The 27,238-nt window shown below is 40.8% G+C and overlaps 4 protein-coding genes and 1 non-coding gene across 9 annotated transcripts; 2 read left to right on the top strand and 3 right to left on the bottom strand.

Annotated features, from left to right (window-relative positions):
* Window positions 1-1,823: 1,823 nt before the first annotated feature.
* On the top strand, window positions 1,824-5,724 carry LOC144035028 (claudin domain-containing protein 1-like). The gene is made up of 4 exons (XM_077544327.1): window positions 1,824-2,301; window positions 3,278-3,385; window positions 3,593-3,730; window positions 3,940-5,724. The coding sequence occupies exons 1-4, from the start codon at window positions 2,010-2,012 to the stop codon at window positions 4,158-4,160; spliced, it is 759 nt and encodes a 252-aa protein (XP_077400453.1). The 5' UTR covers window positions 1,824-2,009; the 3' UTR covers window positions 4,161-5,724.
* On the bottom strand, window positions 5,718-9,411 carry LOC144035023 (N-acyl-aromatic-L-amino acid amidohydrolase (carboxylate-forming) B-like). 2 transcript variants are annotated; one of them, XM_077544322.1, is made up of 7 exons: window positions 8,153-9,411; window positions 7,852-8,081; window positions 7,585-7,780; window positions 7,415-7,508; window positions 7,029-7,136; window positions 6,846-6,958; window positions 5,718-5,985 (listed from the first exon to the last, which is right to left on the bottom strand). In XM_077544322.1, the coding sequence occupies exons 2-7, from the start codon at window positions 8,079-8,081 to the stop codon at window positions 5,746-5,748; spliced, it is 981 nt and encodes a 326-aa protein (XP_077400448.1). In that variant the 5' UTR covers window positions 8,153-9,411; the 3' UTR covers window positions 5,718-5,745. The 2 variants fall into 2 exon arrangements, with proteins under 2 accessions (XP_077400448.1, XP_077400447.1); XM_077544321.1 differs by having other exon boundaries at window positions 8,158-9,411.
* Window positions 9,412-9,562: 151 nt separating this feature from the next.
* On the bottom strand, window positions 9,563-18,150 carry LOC144035012 (oxysterol-binding protein 1-like). Of its 2 annotated transcripts, XM_077544303.1 has the most exons (17): window positions 16,853-18,150; window positions 16,502-16,674; window positions 15,380-15,588; window positions 14,974-15,142; window positions 14,736-14,847; window positions 14,077-14,263; window positions 13,743-13,860; window positions 13,599-13,656; window positions 12,965-13,129; window positions 12,593-12,838; window positions 12,197-12,317; window positions 12,031-12,134; window positions 11,691-11,786; window positions 11,408-11,595; window positions 10,898-11,133; window positions 10,584-10,622; window positions 9,563-10,489 (listed from the first exon to the last, which is right to left on the bottom strand). In XM_077544303.1, exons 2-17 carry the CDS (start codon window positions 16,636-16,638, stop codon window positions 10,347-10,349), a joined length of 2,328 nt encoding a protein of 775 aa, XP_077400429.1. In that variant the 5' UTR covers window positions 16,639-16,674; window positions 16,853-18,150; the 3' UTR covers window positions 9,563-10,346. The 2 variants fall into 2 exon arrangements, with proteins under 2 accessions (XP_077400429.1, XP_077400430.1); XM_077544304.1 differs by lacking the exon at window positions 10,584-10,622.
* On the bottom strand, window positions 17,359-17,447 carry trnar-ucu (transfer RNA arginine (anticodon UCU)). Its single transcript is given in 2 exon segments — window positions 17,359-17,394; window positions 17,411-17,447. It is a non-coding gene; the product is annotated as a tRNA-Arg (tRNA).
* coro1b (coronin, actin binding protein, 1B) lies at window positions 18,056-25,318 on the top strand. 3 transcript variants are annotated; one of them, XM_077544317.1, is made up of 12 exons: window positions 18,056-18,248; window positions 18,335-18,442; window positions 19,317-19,525; window positions 19,597-19,719; window positions 19,803-19,932; window positions 21,059-21,240; window positions 21,313-21,432; window positions 22,495-22,599; window positions 22,671-22,816; window positions 22,893-22,950; window positions 23,781-24,077; window positions 24,817-25,318. In XM_077544317.1, the coding sequence occupies exons 3-12, from the start codon at window positions 19,322-19,324 to the stop codon at window positions 24,937-24,939; spliced, it is 1,488 nt and encodes a 495-aa protein (XP_077400443.1). In that variant the 5' UTR covers window positions 18,056-18,248; window positions 18,335-18,442; window positions 19,317-19,321; the 3' UTR covers window positions 24,940-25,318. The 3 variants fall into 3 exon arrangements, with proteins under 3 accessions (XP_077400443.1, XP_077400444.1, XP_077400442.1); XM_077544318.1 differs by having other exon boundaries at window positions 18,056-18,262; XM_077544316.1 differs by lacking the exons at window positions 18,056-18,248; window positions 18,335-18,442 and having other exon boundaries at window positions 19,289-19,525.
* The last annotated feature ends 1,920 nt before the right edge of the window (window positions 25,319-27,238 follow it).

Below are 27,238 nucleotides of genomic sequence, written 5' to 3'. Positions count from 1 at the left end.
CATTTAATACATCACTAAATAGCAATAAAATGATTACTGTACGCTTAATTGCATCAATTGTATTGTTCAGTATGATACTGGATGACAGCAAGCTGTAATGAGCTGTAATGACACTTATGTTCATGCTTTATGGTTATGTACTCCGGTTATGTATTTCTGGACTAAAGTCTTAGAAAAACTTTCCGCTATTTTGGACTGTAGGATACCTTTATCTCCAAACTTGTGTTTGCTAGGTGACCTAACAACAACTGACTTACCACATAAACAATTTCAATCTACACTTGTAGCCCTTACTATCGCTAAAAAAACAATTCTTGTTAACTGGAAAAATAAACAAACTCTGATTATCGACCAATGGTCTAACCTCCTCATAAATCACATTTTAATGGAAAAAATATCTGCCTCAAATAAAAACCAAATATCAAAATTTATAGAAACATGGTCTATAGAATTTTTTAACCTAATTCCGGTTACTTAATTCTGTCTCTGTTAGCGAGAGCCACCACATCGTGATAACTTACATTGATGTTTCTGTATTTGGCAATTTATTATTATATTATATTATTAGTATGGGATTTTTTTTAATGGGCTTTAGGTGAACTGATGAATACACACACGCTCGCACGCACGCACGCACACACACACACACACACACACACCAAAAAAAAAAATATATATATATATATGTGTGTATATGTATATATATATGTATATATATTGAAAAAAAAAAAAAAACATTTATTAAATTTTTTTAATTTATTTGTTTGTTTGTTTTTTAAAAAAAGGAGAGCAATGATGATGTCAAATCGAATGAACAATACTGAGCTCTCCTGGGAAAAAGGAGAAAAAAAAAAAAGCAAGCTGTAATGAGGGCTTTATGCGTCCCTCAACGTATTTTTGAACTTGATTTTAAAAAATGTCTTGACGTTTTCCCTAGCATATCAGGTTTTTCATATATTTTCAGTTTTTGTTGAATTTCACCATGTGTTGCAATTTATAGCTATGACGTGGCGGAAAATATTCCACCTGTTGCTAAACCCCACCCTTCATTTATATTACTAAAACTATATATTTTATTGCTATTATGAAAACCTAATGTGCTAGAGGCAATATCAGTGCAAAAAAAAAATCATCTAGAAAAGTTTACTTGCATCTATTGAGGAAAAGCTTTGAATAATAAAATTAAAATGTCAATATTAACGGCTTACATCCAAGCTAATACAAACTATAGATTTGCTTAAACATTTATTAAAATATGAAATAAGTCGCTGATGGGAAAAGCAAATGAAAGAATTAGCAGGTAAAGGCTATACAAAGTAAATAAATATTGTTTAACCATCATATTTAAGCGAGCGTTTTGATAAGGAGTATGTTCACATTGTTTTATGTGCTGGTCTTTTTTTTTTTTTTGGGCAAACCACTGCTAAAAAACATGACATGGACGCATTCATTCTCATATTTAGTCACATATTAAGTCGAATAAATCTTACATCATTTTAATTTTAAGAAAAAAAACATTTAAAAATTGAATAATAGGTTATAATTAATAGAAAGCTATTTTCAAATGATTTAAATTTCAGGTTTGAAAGAAAATTAACACATGACTTGATATGTAGCTCTGGAGGGGGAAAAAAAACAATATCTATGATGAAAAAAAATAGATGAAAGATAAGAGGTTGAAATTCTTTCTTTGAGCCACAATCACAAAAATCGGATGACTTTTTGACAGAAAATCGAGAGATTATAATCAACCACTGTACCAACAATGGATTTGTCTGTCTTGACGGCGAGGCGTTATTTTGGAGCCGACCGGAACAGGAAAGGCGACGGATTAGTGCGGCCGATCGAATCGAGCGCAAAGCCGAGCGCCATCTGTGGAAGTGGGCCACTGGGCGGGGACACACGGCGGCGTCGGCGCCTCATCCCGGCCAGAGCGTTCGGACACAGGCGCGCATAAGTGATGCTCACCCCCACCCCCACAAACGCCCTCCACTCGTGACGTGGGAACAATGGTGGACAACCGCTACGCCACGGCGCTGGTCATCTCCTGCGTGCTCAGCCTCATGGCCACAGTATATCTGTGCGTGGGCGTGGGCACGCAGCACTGGTACCAGTACAGCAGCCCGCCGGTGCGAGGCGAGGCCAACGTGTCCGAGCTGCGCGGCCTCTACGAAGAGTTCATGGACGGAGAGTTCGACGAGAAGACGTACAGCGACACTTTGTTCCGACTCAACGGAAGCGTGGGCCTGTGGTGGCGCTGCGTGGTCGTGCCCGCCGCCCCGCACTGGGACAAGGAGCCAGGTACGTGCGCGCGGCACGGGTGCCATTTGGGTAGGCCAGGAAGGGAACGTCCCGTTACAGTAGTCTTTAGACTTCACGTCACTTAGGACACTTTGGCGACCTCTTGCGGACAAAGGGAGAACGAACCTGCCCCCTGCAGGGATTTGAACGCTGGTTCGGCAAAAAATATTTTGCTACTTCTAAAATATTGTCACTCTCAGATATTTTTGGAAATATAGGTCTCATAAAAATATATATATTTAAGGCGTGATTGTCCTAAAAAACAAACAAAACAAAAAAAACATTTTCTCGTAATTAGATAGAACGTCACAGGAACAATGACATTTTTACAAATTGTTATTGATTATTTGGGCTACTTTAGCAACCTCTAGTGGCCGATTGGCGAACTGACCCGCCCTCGGGTGTCTTTCAACCGTTAAAATGCATCTCCAGTATTTAGTAATGTATTCAAATTCTGTAATCACGTTTTTGTAAAATGTTTCAGAAAAAATATACTCAAGCAGCGAATACCCAGGAAATACCAATATATCTATATATTTAGAGATTTACCAACTTTAATTAAAAAAACAACAACATTTTAATATTGTCACCATGGATTGTTTTTATATATATATAGAAATATATGTTTCAGATTATGTATTTAAAGTAAAAGCACAAATAAAAAACGTGCTAAAATAGTCAAATGTAAATATGGACTACTTCACCTTCAAAAACAATGCTCAAATTCTGTCATATTCAAGGATTGGTTTAATTTTTATTAATCATATGAAAACCAATACATTGAGGGGAAAAATATATGTAATATAATTAAATAATGTACTTACCTTTTAGAATATATACCTTGTTTTTGCTTCATAAAAATGTAAACAATCATTTTCATTTCATTTTCGCATACAAACATTTTTTTGCTGACTGACAGTCACCGTTATCTCGCTACTTACCATTCTCACATGTATTCCTATTTTGGTGATCTCAGGTGCCAAGATGGCGTTAACGTGCAGAAGCTTCACCGTGCAGCAGCAGCTCACACCCAAATACAAGGAACCCGGAAACCACAACAGTGGCGAGGACATGCTGCGCACATGTAAGTCCACCAGCCACCACGTATGCAAGAATTACTTCGGGAAGCTCCTCTTCACTGGCCACAGGGGCAGTTACAAAATGAAAACATCAATTCTGCCTAGCAACAAGTGACCTCCCGAAATGCCGTGGCTTAAAATTTTCTATTAATCACAAATTGATCATGATAAGCCGGTTGCCAAACATCCCAACCTGCCTGATATTTTTGTAGACTTGTGGCGATTCCAGTTCCTCCTGCCACTCGTGTCTTTGGGCCTGGAGGTCTTGGCGGGTCTGATCGGGTTCTGCGCCTGCCTCTGCCAAAGCCTCACGCCCACGCTCGCCATTGGCGTACTTCACCTGTTAACAGGTAACTTATTTTAATTGCTTCATGAGGAATGCGTCTGAATTTTTAGAGAATAATTGTATTACTTTTATGGGGGAGGGAGGGAATAAAGCAGTTGTATTATTTTCAGATACATTTGTACTTGAAGTTGTATTTTGTGGGGGGAGAAACTATAAATTAATAATAATAATAATTTCTATTAAATAAAGTACCCCCCATGTGTCACATCTCAGGTCTGTGCTCGTTGGCCACGGTGTGTTGCTACCTGGCAGGGACGGACCTGCTCCACAGGGTGTCTGTGCTTCCCGACAAGGTGGACGGCTCCCTGGGCTGGTCCCTCTATTTGGCGCTCATGTCCTCGCCTCTACACATGATGGCGGCCGCCCTGCTGGTGTGGGCGGCGCGCAGCCACGGACGCAACTACTACCGCATGGCGGCATACCGCGTGGCCTAACCAGCCGGACGACGCCCTTGTTCCCGAGAGTGCAAACCAAGGCACTCCTCATTGTTGGTGTTTAACAGCGCTTGGTGTAATGGTTGCAACTCCGGCCGCTATGTTGAGACGCACTTTGATGACATCACAAAAGGGGCCGTCACTATCAAACAGGTAGCTCTTACCTATGTGGTGAATATAACTTGGAATATGAAAGCTACATTGGGGAGAAAAATACACCAAATAGTTTACTAAAATAATGCTATTATAAGAAGAAAAGAAAAAAAATCAGGAGATGAAATTATTTGAGAATTACTAGGGGAAAAAAGCAGTACATTTCTCAAGAATATTTATATTTTCTTTCTTTCAAATTTATTTTTATTTGTTTTATTCCTATTTTCTTTGAGGGGGAAAAATCATACGATTACAAGAATAAAGTGACTTTTCGTGAGAAAAATATTTTGAGACAATTCCTATGTAAAGAGTAATTTTGTTTGGGGGGGGCAGCTGCATTTATTTCAGGAAAAAAAGTTAATATTTCTAGAAAATAAGAATAGAATTCACATTTTACTGTGAAGAAAAAGGAGCATGAACTTACAAGGCTTGAGTTTCTTGAGTACCTTCACACAAAGGGGGGGGGGATATGTAATGTTCTGAGAAAGACAATGTTACAAGAGCACAAACATCGGGGGGTGAAAAATACTTAAAGTTGTATTTCATTTGAGGAAAAAATTGATATTTCGATTAAAGACACCGTTATGAGATTTTTTTTTATTTATTTAACGAGCGGAAAAAAGGGTATACGGTTACAAGGTCTAAGTATTATTTTGCTCAAGATAAAACTTGATATTTCCATAAAACACAAAAGTTGGAATCATATAATAGTCATATATTTTTTAAAGAAAAAATTAAAATATTTCCAACAACTGAATCAGCCCAGAATAAAAGCGTATCTTGGGGAGAAAAAAAGTCTCTCTGGGCCATAAAGTACAATATTGAGAACAAAGTTATAGCTGCATTTAGGTTCATGATGGATTAATGCCATTCTCTTGTTGAAATTACCTTCTTTTTTTTTCATTCAATTTTGATTTTCTTCTTTTCAGTGGCCATAGCTGCTTGGTAAACAATTAAAACTGTACAATAATTTGTAAGCTAAGTTGGTATTTATTGAATTTATTTATTTATTTATCATTTGGAATGTGCGTGTTTGTTTTATTTAATATTTTGCCAGTATTAGTCTATGATTTAATTCATTTCCTTGTGTTTATTCAGTTCCATATTTCTTGTTTTTGTTTTGAAACAACACACAAATACTTTGCTGAAGTGGAATTTTTTTTTTAATGGATATCCCTGCTCCTCAAGCATTATGAATGTATGCTAACGGCCATATTGCGACACAGCTGCTACTAGATTATTTTCAAAATTTGCGGGTTGTTGTGAAATTCTGCTTTTTGGACATTTCAATCAGTAGATTTCCATGACATGCTATTTAATGACAAATGTTGGTTCAATACATGTGCGACCTGCTGTTAGTGTGATATGTAAGCGTACATGTGTTGTTTTTAAATAAAACCTTTTTTCCGTACGTTTGTCTTGTTTTTTGGTTTCATTCCTCCTCCTCTTTTTCCGACACAAAGTTCGCCGGATGCCCTTCTTTGCGCACCCGCAGCGTTGGCATGGTCACGGTCCTCTTCCTGGCGAGGTAGAGCGCCACGCCCTTCTCGTAGTAGGCACACTCATTGATGAAGAAAGGATGAAGAGGTTCACTGCCCTTATAGTGCAGCGTTTGGCCTGAAAACGTCTGGAACACGGGCTCCTCGGGGCGCAGCAGGCAGAAATCTCGGTCCTGCCAAAAGACATCTTTTTTTTTTATATCAATTAATTTTCTCAAGAAATAAAGACCTGTTTTTATTGTTGTTTTTTTACAGTTAGAACTTGTAACTGTCAGAGAAAAAAATGGGATTTCCCTAAACAGAAAAAAGGTTTTATTTACCACAAAATGTTTTTTCCCCTCAATAATTGTCGTGCTTTTGAGAAAAACAAAGGAAAAAACTATTTTTTTCAAGAATACAAATGCCTAACAAGGTTGTTTTTTTAAAGAAAAACTAGGATTTTTTTTTGACAATGAAATCATATCGAGGAGAATGAAATCACATCCTTCAAAAAATAAAACATGAGAAACAAGTCTTGCAACCTTAAAGCTACTGAACATAGAATATTCCATTTCAAATCGCTACTGCCACCTGCTGACGAAAAATGAAACTGCACATTCGGTTCTTCGCATACACACCACGCACATTACGTCACATCCCCAGACAAGGCGCGGGAAATTCTAACCCGAATCCAGTCTGAAAATTATCGGCCAGAGACTTGCAGGAGTACCCATTGTGAACAGCTACGGTGTTAATCTACTAATTAGAAGGCATTTCAGTCATAAATGGTCAAATAAAAAGCTTATTGTAAAGTTATTTTTGGGAAAAAAGTTCCATATTGCAACTTTAAATAAAGTCGAATTTTTGTCAAAGTGTCAAGTCTTCTTTATTTTTTTATAGAGTAAAGCAAATCTTAGAAAAAGTTTTACATTGGAATATTTTTTTGGGTGCAATATTATGAGTATGATTGCAATCATACAAGACTAAGGTCATACTTGTCACGAGGAGAAACTGTTTTGAAGTGGAATTTCCTATCTTCATAAGAGTTTTGTACCTGAAGTTGAGGATGAATCGCCGCCGTGATGTTTTGAGAACCGCTTTCTCTCGGGTAGTCGATGTGTCCCACCACGGTGAACACGTCCACCGGCCCGCCCTCGAAAACAGCACCTGGACCACAAAGGACGAGCACGTGAGACAGGACCCGTTCCGCACGTGCGCTTGCGGTTTTCTCTCGTACCCGAGTTAAAGAGCCGAATCCAGTCGAGCGTGTGTTGCAGGCCGTCTTTCATGGTCGTGTAGATGTTAGACCTCACCACGCCGTGAGGCTGAGGGCCGATTTCTAAAGCTGGAAGAACAGCGGTGCTGTGAGATACGACTTGTCATAACTCTAATCATCTTTACATATTGAAATCATTGGAATCATTTCAGCCCACCTGTCCCAAAAACTTTTTTTTTTTAATAAGGGAAAATAGTACTCTATTTATTTACATTCTGTTTAATCATGTTATCACTCCTTTTTTTTTTATTATCAAATACAATATTATAATGTATGCATCATGATTTATTGCTGCAATTCAATTCAATGCGCTGCTCCTTCTGGTGTATTGCGACAACAACACGTACCAAAACCATGCTTTCCCACAGAATCGAGAGAAAATGACTCCTTGTCAGGGACATCAAAATGTATGTACCTCACTGGTATATCTGGCATCAGCCTCTGGGAAAAACATGGAAGGCGGAGCGTCAATATTTTCATGGATCAAAAGATTTATTTACAGTTTTTTGGTACATACCTGCAGGTGTCGAAATATGTTCAAGCAGATCCAGTCACAGTCGGAGAAAGCGATGACGCACAGGCCCATGTTGGACGTACTGTTGTGGAGGTCGCAGACGAGATCCACAGCTTGTGGACTCCCTTTGGGCCCCAGCAGGGCGTCCAGTTCCCGGGCTCGGACCATCTCGTAGGGGGGCTCGTCGGACAAGGGCCCGCTGAGGGTGACGATCGGGGACAGAAGATGGGAAGAGCTCTTGCGATCCAACAGGAAGTGAGGCGCTCTTACCTGAGGGCGGCGTGGGTGAAGCATCGGTTCAGGTCGGTATCGAGGTATCGGCTGCACAGCTGGGTGGCGCGCGGGTTGGAAAGCACCGCCTGCATGGGCGCGTCCCTTCCTGCCTCGGCGCCCGTCGCCGTCCTCAGCAGCTCCCTGACCAAGTAGATCCCGGAGAGCTCGTTGCCATGAGTACCGCCGCAGACGGCGACCCGAGACAACCTCGGCAAGCGGACATCCATCTGATTTGTATAGCATGCAAATTAGATTTGTCCTCCCTTTGATGTAATACACAGTAAGTTAAACACCTTACCTTACTTTATGAACTAAATTACTATTCGGCATTCAAAAATCCCAGATGGCACAGGAATTTCCTCTCACCAGCTCCACCCGCCGCCGTTATCTTTCTCTCCCCGCTCGTTTACGCTCTTGCACCCTCTGGCCGGGCATTCACGGCGCTTCCCCCGAGTCAGCACTCTTGCTTTTGCATGCACTGCACTGCATCGCAGGCAGGGTGTGTCCCGGGACGGTATCGGACAAGAGAGCTCACCCTTGAGACCAGGTTGCAAGCTCAGAGGATGACGTCATCCGTCTGGTGACTAACAGTGGCTGGGAGGGAGGCATTGATTTAATCAACTGCAGATGCAGCGTGGGAAGGCAGTACAAAGTATAAAAAGCGCTACAGCAGATAAGGATTTTCTACCCTGCATTTATGACAGAATGATAGCTAAATAAATAAAAGCACTTAGGCTCCTCGATAAGATTTTTTTTTCATAATATTATTTGCACGCAGGCTACTATTGATTTAATAAGCTAACAGAAAGCAAGCTGAGCACAGAAAGCGCAAGGACATTACTTTCAAATTACTTTCATTTTACATCCTTGGGTAGTATTTCAAATCAGAACTGATAAAATGCTAACGTTTGGCATTATGCTAACATAATCATCCATCTGGTAACAGGGATGTGATTTGACCAAAGTGAAATTATCTGAAAATTTAGCCGGGGGTCTGGGGGCCGCCGGCACCCAGCTAGGTCCGGAGCTCATGGGTTTTCCGTGTTTTTAAGTACTTTCAATGCACTCACATGACAAAGAAATAGACAAAACAACAGCATAAATTTTCAATGTATATTGAACTATCCCATATAAAATGGCAGTTTTAGTCAACTCAAAATCAGTCACATTCAAAAACATTGGACTGCCTTTGCTTTTAAAAACTATCACTGAGAATATCATCATATCTAACTAATGTGGTTACTAAGTTAACACATAAATAATGTTGAAGAGTTCAAATTTCATGAACAAACAATTGTATCATGACCAAATGAAAAGTAACTCATATTAGAGCATACCACAAATGTCTTTGTTATAGCAGAAGATGTTATCTGTCGGAGTCACGTGCATACACAATGAACTACTAAAAAAATAAAAAAATTTTTTTTTTTTGGGGGGGAGATAAAAAAAGAGGAATTCCGCGAATTAGCGGAAAAATCACATCCCTGTGGTAATGAATACTGGCCAGGGTGATTTTTTTTTTTTCTTTACACAAATGAGTACAGACTTAAGATGTAGTTGAGCCTAAGACACACATCATTTCAAAAGCAAGGCAGACAATAGTAAACAGATGTGACATTTTGCTGCATGCTTTGAAGGGGTAAAAAGTGGAATGGTGAAGCATTTTTCCACATATCATGCATGTCAAATAAAAGTGATCAAAAAAGACTTGTTTGACATTACAGCATTTATTAAAGATTTCCTCGACTTGGATACAAAATCGCAAACAATGTAATTATGTCTTTTTTTTCTCAGTCAAACACGGATCCACGGAATCTCCCTTTTTGGTGACATAAAACAGAAAAATGACTCACCGTTCTCCATACATTACATTTATAAAATCAAATGTTTTTAGATTCTTTGTCTTGATTAAGTACACTTACAGACAACAAGAAAAAAAGACGAAACACTTTTTTGGTGTCAAAATGTGCTTGCGTAAGTTTTTTTTTTCTCTTTTTAAATCAGCACTGCATTTACTTTAAATGTGTCTATTCTTCACACCATAAAACACACATTTCTCTTTTAAAACAGAAAAAAAATGACTTTCGCCTCCAACCGTATTAAAACCTGAGCGTCCAGTTCACTCACACATTTTTCTGACAAGTGAGCGCAGGTTGTCTAAGGCGAGGAGGAGAGATGTAGCACACTAACTATCACAGTTGAAATAGATAACACCCCTTCTCCCACCGCACTCACACGCAAACACGTTCGCACAGCAAGCGACGTTACATTAAGACACAAATAATCAGAGAAACCAGAACTTGTCTTCATGAAGGCCACCGATTGATCGCACAGATTTGAGAGATGGATGTGGAAGGAAGCACTACTCACGACAAGCTTGTGGGCCCACCACCGTCCTGGAGGTCTCTTAGAACAGAGAACCTACAAGGAGCTCTTTTTTTCTTTTTCTTTTTTCTTCATCATCCGTTTCTTTAGCGGGTTGAAGTCGGTGGTCAAAATATGTCTGGGCAGCCCTCCCAGTCGCAGCGCTCCTTGGCTTCCCAGTAGCCGCCCTTATAGATGTGGACCTGCTCACCTGTGATTTGGTCCTGGCAGCGCTCGAACCAAAGTGCCTTGTAGAGGTCATGAGGTGCGCCTAGGGAGAACGAAAAGTCGTCATTAGTGACGGAGCGAAAATCCCCGATAGGTTATAGGCGAGCGCGGGAAGATGAAAAGAAAGGAATACTTGCTTTTCAGTGACGGATCAGTAAGAGAATCCTCATCGACAGCTTTTGAAAAAGAGAATTGGAACATGGATTTTTTTTTTTTTGCCCCTTACTCTGCTAATCCCCTGATCAGTCCCTCCAGGATTTTGCTGCTTTGCGCCACAACCTCAAAAACTGTTTCACAATCAACATGGGTCACTACTTGGCAGCAAACGCTCAAAAAGGAGCTCATTTGTAAAAGAAACGGAATTGACCAAAAAATAGGCAGACATCCTGGAAGGACCGCCCTATCCCGGTTAGAGAGGAAGTAAAGCTTATTGGATGGAATGGGCTCGAACCTTCATCGGGGTGGCTGGAGGCGCGCTGGCTGAAAGCTTCTCTCTCGCGCTCGCGCCGGGCGATGCGCTGCTTCTCCTCCAGCCGCTGCTTCTCGCCGTTGGCCTCGTCCCAGCGACCGTCCTCCATGAGCCGCTGGTCGGGCCGGCGCCGGCTGTCCGTGGGCGCGGCGGGCTCCTCGGGCTCGTTTAGCGTTAGCGCCAAGGAGGTGAAGTAGTACATGGTCTCCGCGCCGTCACTGTGGACCAGCAGAATATGACAAACTGTCAAATAGAATTTAAAGGATTGCTCCAAAGTTGCTCAAATGGTAATCTCCACTCTTGCTGGTTGATGTGCTCTAATTTAATGGCTGGTGCACTTAAATAAATGCCGCACCTGAAATAGCCACGCCTACATGGACTTCATTTCACCACAACTCCTTATTGTTCATATTTTTAAATCCTTTATTTTCTCAAATAGTTGCTTTTGCTCTATCAGGTGCTGTCATTCCGCAGATATTTTCAACTACTTACGGCAGAGGGTTCCTTCGCCACACCTCTCGGGCTTTCAAGGTTTGGTAGACGGTCTTCTGTTTGCCCTCGGACCCGTTCTCTCCGCCGCGGCTACTTTGCATCACGCGGGAGAACTCCATCTTCTCGTCCCAGGTGCCCGACAGCACGTAGTGGGCCTTGCCATCCTTGTCCATCACCACACCGGTCACCTGAGGTGGGCGATGGGCGAGACAGAGACGTCAGTCCTTGTGAGCAAATTCCACCATAAGGAGTAAAAGACACAAAAAATAAAAAATAATCTCACCTTTCTGGCCACATCTCTGGAAAAGTAACTGTAAGGCGCAAACTTTAAATGACAGCGGTCTCCTGTAGTGTGGTTCACCACATCGATCTCTCCCGACTAAGATTAAAGAAGATATTCATAACCATCACCGCCATCCAAAAACACGGCAACATTAAAACAGGAAAGTGGTTATGGATTTATGCATAATGACTGTAACTAACTTCATTGCAGGAATTATGTTGCAGACATGAAGATTATTTGCGTTTCTGTGGTGTATGGTCCAAAAAGGGTGCATTATCTTTGGATGGTGAAGTGGGATGAATTTGGAAAATGTATGCAAAGGGCAGCTTTTGAATCTAACCTGATCGATCCAGAGTTTCCCAACTATGATGTTGTGCACTGTGGTAGTCACTTTCTTCCACGTGTAGTGATTGTTGCCCTTGTTAAAGATGGCGTGAATGGTGCCTGCGGAGATGCACACCGTACCAGTGAATGTTTGGATGCTTTGTGTTGTGAAGTGCTCTTACCTAACGGCATGATGGAGAGATATTTGCCCCGGAATTTGCTAGCGACGGTGATTTCCTGCCTAAGGGTCCAGCCTCGATCGGAGATGGCGTGATGGGCCGCGGCCGGCGGGTGGTGACTGACCTGGAAGGAGCAACGAGTGCCGAGCATATTAGTACCGGCGAATCAGTGATCAGTATCGTCTATTGTCACCCTCTAAAAATAATTGTTCAGTTTTTTGCAAAAAAAATATTTTTTTTGCCTAAATCATCTCCTCATGATGCAAATGGTTAATTTTTTTGTGTTTTCTGGAAAATATGAAAAAATTACTTGGGCGGTTATTTTAACAAGGTGTCGCTAAATCATTTGGTTCACAAGCGACAAGTGCAAGAAGCTAACAGGGCAGCCGCAATCGTCACCTGCTCGCAGAGGGAGCGGTAGCCGCTCTCCCGCCGGCGGTCCAGCTCGTACGTCTCTCCCAGCAGCGGGTTGAAGGGCTTGCCCGTGCGGTGGACGGTGGTGGAGTAGGACGACACGGAGAAGGCGGCCACGTAGCACATCTGCTCCAGCGAGCTGTGGCACTTGGTCGCCTTGTCCAGCAGCTCGTGGTACTCCAGGTCCTCGGACAGACGCTGCAGCATGGAAATGGGCTCGTTGAAGTTCACCTAGGGGATCGAAAGACATATTATGACAAGACAGTGGAGTGTTCACACATAATAAAATAATGAGAAACTTACAGTAACATACACATGTACATAGATATGGAGTATACTTAAATCCTGGCCACTCACAGGCATGGGAATTTTTGAGAGCTCTTTGCCGATACAGTTTTTCATGATGCTCCACAAGTTGAGGGAGTAGTTGGGCTTGTCCGGGATGCGCGTGCGCCTCTTTTTCAGCGGCAACAAATCCTGCGAAGGCGACTCCTGGTTCATGGCCAGAGGCTCCTCGCTCAGCTAAAACGGTAATTAAGATTTGAAAAGAAATCAAGTTGTCATTTCATAGAAATAACACTCTTTACAGCCCAGGAATAAAAGTTGTCATTAAAAGGTCAAAAATAAAGACGCTGCTATTGAGGATCAACCTTGTAACATTTGATAGGATAAAGTCCGAATTACAAGAAAATCTTCTATGACATGAGATGAAATCGAGAATTGAGGGGGGGAAAAAAAAGGAATAACAACAATCAACTGTTAACCTAAATTGTAATTTATAAAATGACATGTTATGAGAATAACATTAAAATTTGCAAAGAAACCATGTTGAAGTGAGCCTAAAAGATTCATGCAGTGCTTTTCCTGGATCTTAGGACATCTATAGACAACTGTAAACTTGGTTGTTTTTTTTTTTTGAGAGGGGCGTTAGTTAACCACAGATTTTGGCGTCACTGCTCGGAACATAGCATTGCAATTAAAAGTCACTTACCGACTGATCATCTGAACACATTTCACTATTGAATCCGCTGGCATTACTGCTCGACCTTCTGAAAAAAAAAAAACATGAATGTTAATATTAACAACACACACACACAAAATGAAGAATATTTGCGTTTCCGTGGTGTGTGCTTACTTGTGGAAGTGAGGGTCCGCGGGAACAGTGATGAACTCGGGGGCCTCTTCCACGGCGTCAAAGAACTCGTTGTCATCGTCCTCGTCGCTGGCCTCGCCTTTCGCAGTTCCGACGGCACCTAACCAATCCCATGAGGAAATCGCAGTTGAAAAATAGAATTGGAATATATTGCACAAAGATAACATTCTACTTTCAAAGATAATTATGTTGTAAAACCCTAACTTCCAGAGATAAAAAGTTATATAACCACAGGAATAACGTCATGAAGATAGAATGCCGTATGACGCAAATGAAATCATAATTATGGAATCCAGCGGCCGCTGCGACTGTTTACACTTATTATCGGCGGTGGCGTTGGCCTGCCCGGCGGCCCCACGGAAGGCTCGCTCCAGGTGGTTGTGTTGCTTGGCCAGCTGCTCCAGAGTCTCCTCCAGTCGCACCCGCTGCTCCCGCTCTGCCTGGAGCGCCTTCTGCCAACGCTTGCTGTGCGCCTGCGCCAGCGCCAGGAAGTCTCGGCATGCCTTCAAAGTTCCATCGCAACAAAAACGCCATTACAAGAAAGGAACTGGTCACGTTATTGCTAGTAATGTTGAAGAATAAAGTGAGAACTTGATATAAAAATAAGTAATATTCCAACAATAACAATTTACAATAGCGAAAACAATTTGTAATGTTTATTTATTTATTTATTTTAGATTTCCTATATTAAATAAGTGTATTTATGAGAATAACCATGTCATTTTACACAACAACAAGTCATATTATGGAACGAATAGTGCTGAAATTTTAAGAGCTACCGTGTATATATATTATCAGACTATTATGAGAAGAGAAAATGAGATTACGAGAAAAACCTTGTATCATTACAAGAGTTACGTTATCATTGTAAATGATAAATGTACAAGATTTTTTTTTTTAAAAAGCAAAAATAAAGTGTTAGTTTTTCTGCAATGTACCAGTACAAGACGTTGTGCAAATCAAGTGCAAACTGACATTGATCATAGCGTTGGAGGTGATGCGGAACAGCGTGGCTCTCTCCGTCACTTGTCGAATTTTATCTCCCGCATCTCCCGTCAGACGCAAACTGTCCAGCTCCGACAAAGACCTGCGCCACAGTTGACGAGCCGTAAATCATACGCTGTCACAGTTTTCATTGCTAACCATCATTTTTTTTAAACTCTTTAGTGACCAATTATTATAATATGTATTGCATAGCTGAAGATGGGTGGACCTCTGGAGAGCGGAGCCATGCTTGGAGATGAGATCGTTGCACGTGCTTAGATCCTCCACCTTACTGCCAAGTGTCCGAAGCGCCGACTGGACTTCGGAATTCTGTGAGCCGCCTCCTTGTCTGGAAGGTGCAGACGAAGGCAAGTGGGAGAAGTCGTCACCCGAGTCATCTGTTCACAAAGAGGGCAAGAATAAATCAATACCATTTGCAGTTTGATTGTTGACATGCAAGAATTTTTATGTGATAATCATAATACAAAAGAAGTTGTACTTTAACAAGGTATTTATATTTTGAGAAATGTACTGACAATAAAGCCATTTTACATGATAAAAGCTCTCATTGCACAAATAGCCCAAAATACGACAAAAAAATTCTAATGTAGTTTTGGCTGCTTTGCTTGTTTTACCCGACTCAATTAGAAGGCGTGCCGCTTTGGCCTTGGCCAGCTCCAATGCGGTGATCCAGCGCTGCCGCTCTACCTCGCAGCTTGCCTTCAGGTGGTACGTCTGCGCGCCGCCGTTGGAGATGACGAAGTTGCATGCGTCATCCACGGTGATGGTCGCTGTCGCCAAGTTGATGGTGCCGCGACAAGTGTGGCCCATTTCCGCCTGAGTCCTGAAAAGTAAAGAGGAAAAACAAATTATCACCGAAACGACAAATCATTGGGAACAAAAAAATAATAAATAGAGCAAAAGGTACATAATTATGTGGCCTTGAAAGTCATCAAATCATTTAGACATTTAATAACATAAAATGTTAATTGATTGGCGCATTTCCAACTGTGTTCTGAAAGTCAAAAGGAAAAACAATCATTGTAAAATAATAATAATAATAATAATAATAAATACATTACAAAAAATAAGATGACAAGTAATAAAAATTATGGAAAAAATATCCCTAAAAATGTTTAAATAAATGTAATATTCCCAACAACAAACTATATGTTCATACATTTAAAGCCATTTAAATTACAAATAAATCAATATCTTTTTTTTAAAGACATATATAAGATGACACCTTTAAAAAATAAAAAATTGTGTAACCCATTTTCACATGGGTCCAGATCATTTTAAAAAAGACATGAATAAAGTATGACAATAAAATGAGCACATGAGATCATTCTATAATAAATCAATAAAACCTAGGGCTCCAACTAACTATTTTATTTATATCAGGACATTCAAAAAGACAACCACACAAACTGATAATGATTCAGTTACTGGTTTGTTCTATAACACATCAGAAAATCTGCAAGTGTTTATCATTTTTCGGTCTTATTTTGAAAAACTAAAATATAATCAGATGGCTTTCATGGAGGACAAGAGAACTATGACAATATTTATTGTTTTGAGGCTTAAAACTCAAGGATTTAGACAATGTGAATTTAGAGTCTCTGAAAGATTTATGAGTTTCAAAGTAGTTTCAGACTGATTTGATAATCAATGGTTTCTGATAAACTGATTAATTCTTGCACTCTTAATTCAGATGAAACTGCAGACATCTTCTTTGTTATTCAGCAATGTCATACCTGTAGTAGGACAACAAGCCATTGCTCAAGACAAACCAGCGTCGCTGATAACCCTTGATGTAATTAGTCCACTTGAAAACCCATCCCTTGTATGTGTCTCCAGCTGGGGTTGGAGTGGCTGTCTTGGGTTCGGACATCACAACCCCCTGAACCCAGACACCAATGCACAGAACCTTTAAGACACAACCAGACAAGAAAACAGTTTTAGACTCTCCAGTGTGATGAGTTGGGGCACAGTTTTTACCCTACTGTTGTATGGCCTGACAGGTCAAAGTTCAACTAGTTGAAGTGCAAATAACACATCATTTATTGTCCCGTCCATGCGATGAAATGCAACAAAAACATGTTTACCTTGACGTGTCCCTAAGTTGAGAGCTCAGGCGAGCGGGCACCCAATGAAGTCACTGCAAATATTGACAACACCTATACTAAAAATGGCTACTTAGCTCACGGAGGCTAACTGACCAGCAAGCTAAGGTCGACAAAGGGGGACAAAACGCGGCGAAAAGCGTCCAAAAAGAGCAGCTGGCGTGGCTATAGATTGCAATGTCGGCGTCAAGTGGTTGAAACATTTCTCTCTCTCGCGTGTGAATTGTGTTCGCTGTATAGCTGCGCACAACTCTAGCTAGCTACTTCTAACTAGCCTTTAGTGCTAGGTGGGTCCACCCGGTGCCACACTAATTGCAGTCCGTGGAGAAACAACCCCTGCGCATGCGCACAGTTGCCTGTAAAGTATCGACGTGGATGTTTGTTTTTGATTTCACCGCCAATGGGCGCACAAGTTTTTTAAATGTTCCCTTTAAAATGTCGGTAGAATAAATGTTGAGGTATAATCAAAATTATTTTTTTCTAAAAAGCGACTCCGGTGGGACTCGAACCCACAACCTTTGAATTACTACATTGTCAGTCTAGAAGTCCAATGCGCTGTCCATTGCGCCACGGAGCCACCTGTTGGTCATGCCAGACTGTGACTAGATATTGCTATGCGTAGTCCATAAATGTATCACCCATGTAAGCTTTAAACAAGTATAAATATGTGATTTTAATTTATTATGTTATGTAAAACTAGAAAAACAAGAAAAGCGCCGCTCACGTCTGTGCCTATGGTTGCATAATTGGGGCGTTTTATGTAATTTACGACGTCTCTAATTTGTGCTGTCGTTAATTTAAGAGAAACATGCACATTACTCGCACTGCATACACTATTATAGCTGCATATACGGTACGAATAGGCGATACATTTTTATTTCTAATCATTAAACTATGCAACTATTGATAAACACTGACCTCTACTGGCTGAACGTCTTCATAACGCAAACCACACTAAGGTGCATTGTGGGATAAGTAGTCTACATGAGAACACGGAAATGGCTCAGCGTGTTCAGTAGAGGCTTCTAAACCGATTTACACGAGCGCTGAATGTTATCAGAGCTCTTTTTTAATATAAATATGTCTTAATTGTCATTTTAATTTAGGTTGAATATTGCGCAACAAACGTGCACTGTCTAGTTTAAGAACTTTCCGTCTGAGGGACCAATGTGATTGGTTTGATCCAGTCACGTGACGAGCTGGCTTATCCTCCGTTCCAGAGCAGACTCGTTGTTCGATGCGCATTCCGGATCATCATCCTCATCGTCATCTTCATCATCCTCTTCATCCATCATCATCCTCTTCCTCCTCATCACCCGCGGGTTCCAGCCACGCAGTTTTCCAGTCACAGCAAAACGGCGACATTCTCGATCATCATGTCAGCGAAAATGCGTAATTGCTGCTCCCAAGAACTGGAATAAAGATTTATTTTGAAAATGCATGCCAGTATTTTGTGTTTTGTAGGTTGTGAACACAACTTCGGAATTTGGGAGTGGATTAAGTTACAGTTGGATTATTGGCCTGCTCTTTCTTGTCACGCTGTTTCTCGCTAAATCGCCGAAAAGAAACCAGGTAAGCAGTGAAATACAACATTATTCGTTTTTCTCTCCCATAACGTTTCAGCACACGCATGCGCACTTCTCGCTCATCAGACAATTGGAACGGGGAACCCCGTTATTCCTGCACCAGGACAGGAAAAACAAAAGCAACGTTGCACGGGCCCAGTACGCACTGCAGGCCCTGTTTAAAGAGGATACCAATCCCTGTATGGAGCCATTGTGCTTCCAGGGAGCGTTGCTGTTATTATTTCAATGGAGGTTTAGAGTTACCAACAGCCCAACTCCCCTCCCCCTTCCCCCTTATGTCTGCCTTTGCAGATTACACAAGTGGACATTTCAAACAATGAAAAATAAACGCAATAAATGATCGCAATGAAAATAGGATTAAGAATAACACCAAATCTACATCAGATTCCATGAGACCTGCAGATTGCAAAATGGCCCATTGCTAGCTGTTTATTTCTAGACTCATCACCCAAAAGCTGGTCATCTTTGCAGCTGAGTAATTAAACATAGCTGATCAGTGGTGACTGTATGAGGAAATGTGACATCACTGTAGATACCGTGAGACCTTGATAAAATTAGCCCTATTGGCTGCACACTGATACTGTAAATTCCTGATGTCCGGTCTTCCTTGCAGCTAAGTAAATAAACATAATTGGTCATTATATAAGCAAACTGTGATACTGTTAGATTAGTCCTTTTAGCAACAGAAGAAGATAAGTGTCTTGAGCTAGTTTAACTGATAATATTCTGAGTATATAGAGTACAGTTTTCTGGTAGTTACTGTTAGTACAATATAGCGAGCATTAAAGACAAAACGGCCAGTAGAAGTTCACCAGAAGTTTTCAATACCAATACAGACATGAAGCTTGTATTTTTGACAGGTAAAATGTCTTTCCGGCGAGGTGTGGTGCGGCAGAGCAAGTTCCGCCACGTGTTCGCGCAGGCGTGGAAAGCCGAGCACTGCCTGGATGACGTCCGAGTGTCGCGGGTGACGTGGGACGGCCCGCTGAGCGCCGTCAACCCCAAATTCATGGCCGTCATCATCGAAGCGGGAGGCGGCGGGGCCTTCCTGGTGGTCCCGATCGGCAAGGTTTCCGTACGCCTCCTCAACCTTTGCGTGTTTTACGGCGCGCCCTTTGACAACATTGTCCCTGCAAACAGAGCGGCAGGATCGATCAGTCGAGCCCGACGGTGTGCGGCCACGTGGCGCCGGTGCTGGACATCCAGTGGTCTCCTCATGACGACAATATCATCGCGAGTGCCTCGGAGGACTGCACCGTCAAGGTCCGTCTTCATTAACCGTTTGAATTTCTTCTCTTTATTTGCCTCGAGTTGCTGCGCTGGTTTGTCACTTCTGGTTTGTGCAGGTGTGGCAGATCCCCGACGGGGGCTTGACGGCACCCATGACCGAAGCCGTCGTCACCTTGGAGGGGCACAGTAAAAGGGTGGGCATCCTGGCGTGGCACCCGACTGCTTACAACATCCTCTTAACGGCAGGTAACAAAAAACATCCCATGAGCGCTCTCGGAGTAGATAGCGTGAGACCATGCAAAAGTGAAGCTATGAGTTTATCAACATATACCGTGAGACTATGCAAAAAATGAGGCTATGAGTTAATCAACAGTTACCGTGAGACTATGCAAAAAAATAAGGCTATGAGTTCATCAACAGATACTGTGAGACTATGCAAAAAAATGAGGCTATGAGTTCATTAACAGATACCGTGAGACTATGCAAAAAAATAAGGCTATGAGTTCATCAACAGATACCGTGAGACTATGCAAAAAAATAAGGCTATGAGTTCATCAACAGATACTGTGAGACTATGCAAAAAAATGAGACTATGAGTTAACGGATACCATCAGACCATGCAAAAACAAGGCTATGAGTTAATCAACAGATACCGGGATACTATGCAAAAAAATGAGGCTATGAGTTAATCAACAGATTACGTGAGACTATGCAAAAAAATGACCCTATGAGTTAATCAACAAATACCGTAAGACTATGCAAAAAACGAGGCTATGAGTTAATCAACAGATACCGTGAGACTATGCAAAAAAATTAGGCTATGAGTTAACAGATACCATGAGACCATGCAAAAAAATGAGGCTATGAGTTAATCATCAGATAATGTGAGACCATGCAAAAACAAGGCTATGAGTTAATCAACAGATACCGTGCCACTATGCAAAAAAAATGAGGCTATGAGTTAATTAACAGATACCGTGTTACTATGCAAAAAAATATCCTATGAGTTAATCAACAAATATCGTAAGACTATGCAAAAAAACGAGGCTATGAGTTAATCAACAGATAACGTGAGACTATACAAAAAATGAGGCTATGAGTTAATCAACAGATAAGGTGAGACCATGCAAAAACGAGGCTATGAGTCAAGTCAACAGATACGGTGAGACTATGCAAAAAAATGACCCTATAAATTAATCAACAAATACCGTAAGACTATGCAAAAAAATGAGGCTATGAGCTAATCAACAGATAACGTGAGACTATGCAAAAAATGAGTTAATCAACTCCTTGCTGGTCACCTCTCTACCTGAGTAAATAAATTGCTGTCATAGCGGAAACCAAGCCATCAGTTGACGTGGTTTTCCCCAAGGTTGCGACAACGTGATTGTGGTGTGGAACGTGGGCACGGGGGAGCTGGTGTACCAACTGGCCGACGCCCACCCGGACCTGATCTATAGCGTCAGCTGGAACAAGAACGGAAGTGCCGTCTGCACCGTGTGCAAAGACAAGGCGTTGCGCGTCATTGACCCGCGGAGGGGCGCCGTCCTCAAGGTTTCCCGCCACGCTCATCTGAGAGTCTTTCAATTAATTCTGACATGGAATGACGGTGTCGTATGCTTCCAGGTGAGAGAAAAGGTCCACGACGGCACCAGACCCATGCGGGCCGTGTTCCTCTCCGACGGCAAGATCCTGACCACGGGCTTCAGCCGGATGAGTGACCGACAAGTGGCGCTGTGGGATACGGTACGAGCACAAGCGTGTCCGTGTAGATTCCAAATTTCAAGCCCAGCGGCCAGTTTTCTTGCAATGGTCAAATTTAGACCAAACGCTTGATGTCCGTTGTAGCTCCCGGAGGATCAACAGTTCTTTTCCCGACTGTGTATAAGAAATGTCAAGCTTGTTTGCTTCTTCTGTCAAAAGCAAAATATGTACATTGTATATAAAGGGTCAGAAACCTTTACTGTCCAAAGTGCCATTTTAGGCCAAATAAATAACAAAAAATCTGTCTGGAGCCGCAAAACATTTGGAGATTCTGATGAACAAAAAAAAGCAGCATCCAGTATTCTTCTACTTTTTGTCTTCTGTTACTTTACTTTTTACTGTACTTTTTCAGACTTTGTTTTGCATGCATTTTTAGATTTCTCTGCCTTTCTATCAAATGTCTCACATTTTAGGTAATTTTATGGACATATGGTCATTTTCTGCCTATTTTCTTCCCGTTTTCCTTTTCTCCCTCGAATATATGGCTATTTTTATTACATTTTCCCCCCTGCCTTCTTTGCTATCAATTTTCTGACTGTTTTTTGCAAGTTTGTGTGAGTTTTATGGTAATTTTCAGGATTTCTTTTTTTGTTATTTTTTGAACATTTTCTTTTCTACCTTTTTTTTAAATTTAATTCTCTAATATTTTTGGGCAATTTCATGGACATTTTATGGTAACTTTATGCTTTTTATCCTCCCTTTTGGACATTTCATGGTTAATTTTTGGTCTACCTTCCGTCTGTCTTTTTCTGACAACTTAAAAACTTGCACTCTGACTTTTTGAATATTTAATTGTTTTTTTTTCATCTAAATCATTAATTCATTTAAACACATTGTTTTATCTATAAAAAAAAAACATAAATTTTACAATTTTTTTTTATTTTTAATTTTGTTTTTTTTACCACAGGAGAGGTATTAAAGAGCCATATGTGGCCCCAGGTTGCAGACCCCTGGAAATGCTTAACCTCCATCTTAGTCCTTCAGCTTTCTTATTCCCAAATGCACACTTATAGAAATTCAAGTCGTCCATTTGTCATGTTGCAGAAGGATCTCTCGGAGCCAATGGCCATTCAGGAGATGGACACAAGCAACGGCGTTCTACTCCCCTTTTATGACCCCGACACCAACATGGTGTACCTGTGTGGCAAGGTGAGGACGCGCGGCCTCGTGTTGGCCGTTTTCCCGGGCCGCCGTTAACGCACTCGTTATCTGGCTTCCAGGGAGACTGCACCATTCGCTACTTTGAGGTGACGGACGAATCCCCCTACGTTCACTTCCTCAGCCTATACAGCAGCAAGGAGCCCCAGAGAGGGGCGGGCTTCCTTAGTAAACGAGGGGTGGACGTCAACAAGTGTGAAATTGCCAGGTAGGAATTCCGCAAGACTGAATTTGGTCAGCGGGATGATGACAAAGTCTGAAAAGTGATTTCTTTGTGGTCATAGGTTTTACAAACTGCATGAAAGGAAAGTGGAACCCATTTCGATGACCGTACCTAGAAAGGTAAAGCGTAATTGTTCTGCCAGTCGTTATATGTTAAGTGTAGCTTTCTTTTGGTTGGTTTATTAATTATTATTGTTTTATTTTTGTTTTTTAATAAACAATAATAATTAGTAATGTTAGCTTTATATTGCTGGTGTATTTTTGCTGTTGTACTGTACTGTTGTTGAAATAAATAAATTATTACCACTTATTAACTCATTCACTCCCAGCCATTTTTACTGAAGCAATCCCCTTCACTCCTGGCTGTTTTTACTATATTTTGACTGATTTTGCAAGGCCCACAGAATATTGTGTTCAGTTGTTATAAAAACATGGAACCTACCAAAAGAAAGATTGGAGTCTCTTCTTTCATCAGGAAAAAAAGTACATTTCTATCTGTTTCCGTTTTACAGACATTAGCATTAGAATATAGCTAAGTTTCATCATTATTCACAAATCTATTTAGAACTGTGAGTAAATTAGCTTTTTTTTCAACATGGCCCTGGTTGATCTCTTTTGCTTTGCTGCCACCTGCTGGGCGTTTTTGTGATAACCATTGTGCGTCTTGTGCAAGAGGCTGCATCAAAGCCTACTTTATGCTCTAACATAATAACGTATAAATAGGTCTTTGAGACACTTAAAACATTTAAAATAGAACATATTTATACGTTTTTGGGAGCTAATCAGTTAAAGGAGATAAATAAATATAACACATTTGAACCAGTTTTAAGGAAAAACTGCTCAAATTAATGCCACCAATATTACAGGCTTCTTGATAATAGTCAGACAATTTATACATGAAATGTTTTATTCCCGTAGCCACTTATCTTTGTTCGCTGTGTCTCATCCAGTCGGATCTGTTCCAAGGGGACCTTTACCCAGACACGGCCGGCTTAGAGCCAGCACTTCTCGCTGAAGAATGGATCGCCGGCCGGGACGCGCCGCCCCTCCTGGTGTCCCTGAGCGGAGGCTACGCGGCACCGCCGTCCAAGCACCGGGACACGGTCAGGAGCAAGCCGGCGTTGGCCTCGCAGGACTCGGCATCGGGTGCACCGGCGGCGGCCCCCGCAGCAAAGGAGCCCGAGGACGAGGAGCCACGCGCCGCTACTAGGGAGACATGCGGGAACATGGAGAGGCCTAAGCGAGAGGTGCGTCACAACATGCTACTTTTCTTGTTGGAGTCAAGTTAAAAAAAAATAAAAAAGGCTGGGCAGCCATTTTAGTCCAACAATTATAATTAAAACTCATTCACTCCCAGCCATTTTCACTGAAGCAACCCCCTTTGCTCCCAGCTGTTTTACTGGATTTTGACTAATTTTGCAAGGTGCACAGAATATTGTGTTCTATTGCTATAAAAACATGGAACCTACCAAAACAAAAAATTGGAGTCTATTCTTTCATTAGGAAAAAAAAAGTATATTTCTATCTGTTTCAGTTTCGCAGCAATTAGCATTATAATATAGCTAAGTTGCAACCTGTTGAAAACACTGGCAAAAAAAAGCTTGTTTCAACATTGCCCTGGTTGATCTCTTTTCCTCTGCTGCCACCTGCTGGCCATTTTTGTAATAACTACTATTTCCTCAACCCTATTCTCTAGTTGAGAGGCTGCATCAAAGCCTTCTGTATGCTCTAGCATAAAAGACAAACATAAAAAAACATAAAAATACGTCTTTGGGACACTTATTTAAAATAGAACGTAAAATGAGTTAGCAAAGCAAATGAGTTAATTTATTATGACATTTTAAATTAAGCAGCTAATTTTCTTCTAACGGTGAAATAAAATAAAAAAAGAAAGATATTGTGTCAAGTCTGTGCATTCCACAGCTAATGTCAGGTTTATGTTTTGTCTCGGAACACCAAATATACATTGCGTTTTTTTTTCTGCAGGACGACATTCTGAACGAGCTTCTGTCGGAGATGAAGGCGCTGCGTGCCGTGGTGCTCGCGCAGAGCCAGCGCATCGAGTTGCTGGAGAGGCAGCTGGCTCGTATCGAGGATGGCGATGTATGAGCACCTTTTCGCTCTCCCGTAGAAGAAGAACCTTTAGGGCTATTTAATCAGGTAGTTGAACGCTGCTAAACTGTGATCAGATCCAAGACCTCAATTTTACCATGTAGCGCGTAAGGTAATCTGGTACTCTTTGATTCGGGGCTGGTGGTAGAAGAAAATCCAACTGTGAAGGATTAGTTGACGAGTTTTGTGAATTTAGAACTTGGTGTCAGTTGAACGTGGGTTTTCTTGTATCGCTGTTCAAGTTTTTTGCTTTTATTTTCATTTGGAATGATTTGTTACTCGGTCTGTTGTACATTCCCACCTTCATATGCACTGATCGCAACACTTTCGATGTGGTTGTAGCAAATGGAATAAAGTGTCGTTTGTATTCACACAACTGATTTTTTTTGTCTACTTTTTGGGTTGGAATAAAGGTCACATCATCTAGAAATATTTTTAAGAAGAAAAAAAAAAGTCTACTGTTTTATTCTCTAGAACAAAATTACAGCGTAATAATTTGGTAAACTGTACAAAAATACATCTTAAACGTTTTCTTTATTTTTTAAATACAGCAATAATCTGAAATATATATAAAATATAAAAGTTTGGACACACCTCACACCTATGCTTTATTTTCATGACTGTACATTGTAGATTCTCAATGAAGGTATCAAAACTATGACGACAACTATGAATACTATTGAACACATTTGGAGTAATGCACTTAACAAAAAAAGGTGAAAATAATCAAATAAATACATAAATAGCCACCCTTTTCTCTGATGACTTTTTCGCACATTCTTGGCATTCTCTCGATGAGATTCAAAAGGTAGTCGCCTGAAAGGGTTTTCCAACAACGTAAGAAAGCCAAGTGTATTCAAAAACAGTAACCAGAGCAAAGGATGGCTATTTTTGAAGAATCTGTTTTCCGTCATTTCACACATCAGTTCTTACATAGTTTTGATGCCTTCAGTGAGAATCTACAAAAGTAACCAGCCATGAGAATAAAGCAAATACATTGAAGAAGAAAGTGTGTCCAAACTTTTTAGGCTTTACTGTACATATTTTCAAATGTCGTAAAATTACAGACTTCATTCTCCTAACGTTACGACTTGTCACGTTAGGGACATTTTCTTATTCTTATGTCAACTTTTTTTAGTAATATCACTTTACTTTCTGACAAATTTTCTTTTTTTAAATGAAAATTTATTTGATCAAGTCTAATTCATAATTACAATATTTTGTATACAGTATTTTAAATTCTTACCATCCAAACTTAAGTATCACTTTTTTAACCACTGTTTTTGAAATGTCTTCCTCTTTCTATATATCGAATGTACGGCATTTGCTATTTCTCCGCCTCATCTCTCCCTCAACTCAGCTTGCATTTTTCCGCCTCCCCTCTCTCTCTCGCACGTTGGACTCGAAACAAGTCAAGTCTGCTGCGCCGCCACATCTTTTTCTTACTAACGAAGCACTTGCTCACAACGTGGGTAGGTACTTATTTTTGCCACATTTATGAGTTTTTTAAAAATATATATATAATTTCCACATTGTGGTTTGAAACTGTCAGTATAGTAATTACAGTTTTGTTGCCACGCGGTTGCTATAGCTGTCTTTTTTTTTTTACTACTGATAAGGTTGTTGTTGTTTTTTTAAATGTATTATTATTATTATACTTGTTGGACTACTAAAATAGCTTCCATGCAATGAAAGCTGTCGGATTGCTTCAGGAAACCTGCAAAGCTGCAAGCTGTCTGCTCACTTCCTGTGCACGAAGACCTATTTATCGTTTTATCTGTACGTAGCCTACATATTGTCTGACACTGGAACAGTAATGTGGTTAATGCTATTATTAACTTTATTTTAAATGTGGCCCAAAAGTAGAAACCTGCAAGGAGCTTGAATTTTCAACGCATTTCCAACGTACAGCATTGTGAGAAGGTCTAAATAATGTCAACTAATGGAATGGCTTCATAACAGTTAAATCATTTTGGTGGATTGCTTTGAAATGCAATAACGCATGCTACAGTGGTTCCGGAGTGGTACATTGAAACATGATTCAAGAAGGGGATTCCTCGGAAAGCACAATTTTGGATGCATTGGCCTCTATTGTTATCGTTGACATTTATACCTTTGCATGAAGCTAATCACGCTAAAACACACTTCAGCCTCACTTAAAAAGTCCAACTTTTCAAACATGTGGTGGGCTAGTAATAGTGCGCACAGAGGGGATGTAAGCTTGGTCCAATTTTCACATTTCCGCAGCCGAGTGGTTCTGGAGCAGAAGTGCGTTGAAAGCGATGACCGAAGATGA

The sequence above is a fragment of the Vanacampus margaritifer genome, chromosome 15, assembly GCF_051991255.1.
Source record: "Vanacampus margaritifer isolate UIUO_Vmar chromosome 15, RoL_Vmar_1.0, whole genome shotgun sequence".
Lineage (NCBI taxonomy): Eukaryota > Metazoa > Chordata > Actinopteri > Syngnathiformes > Syngnathidae > Vanacampus > Vanacampus margaritifer.
This window is presented reverse-complemented; position numbering and strand designations above follow the sequence as displayed.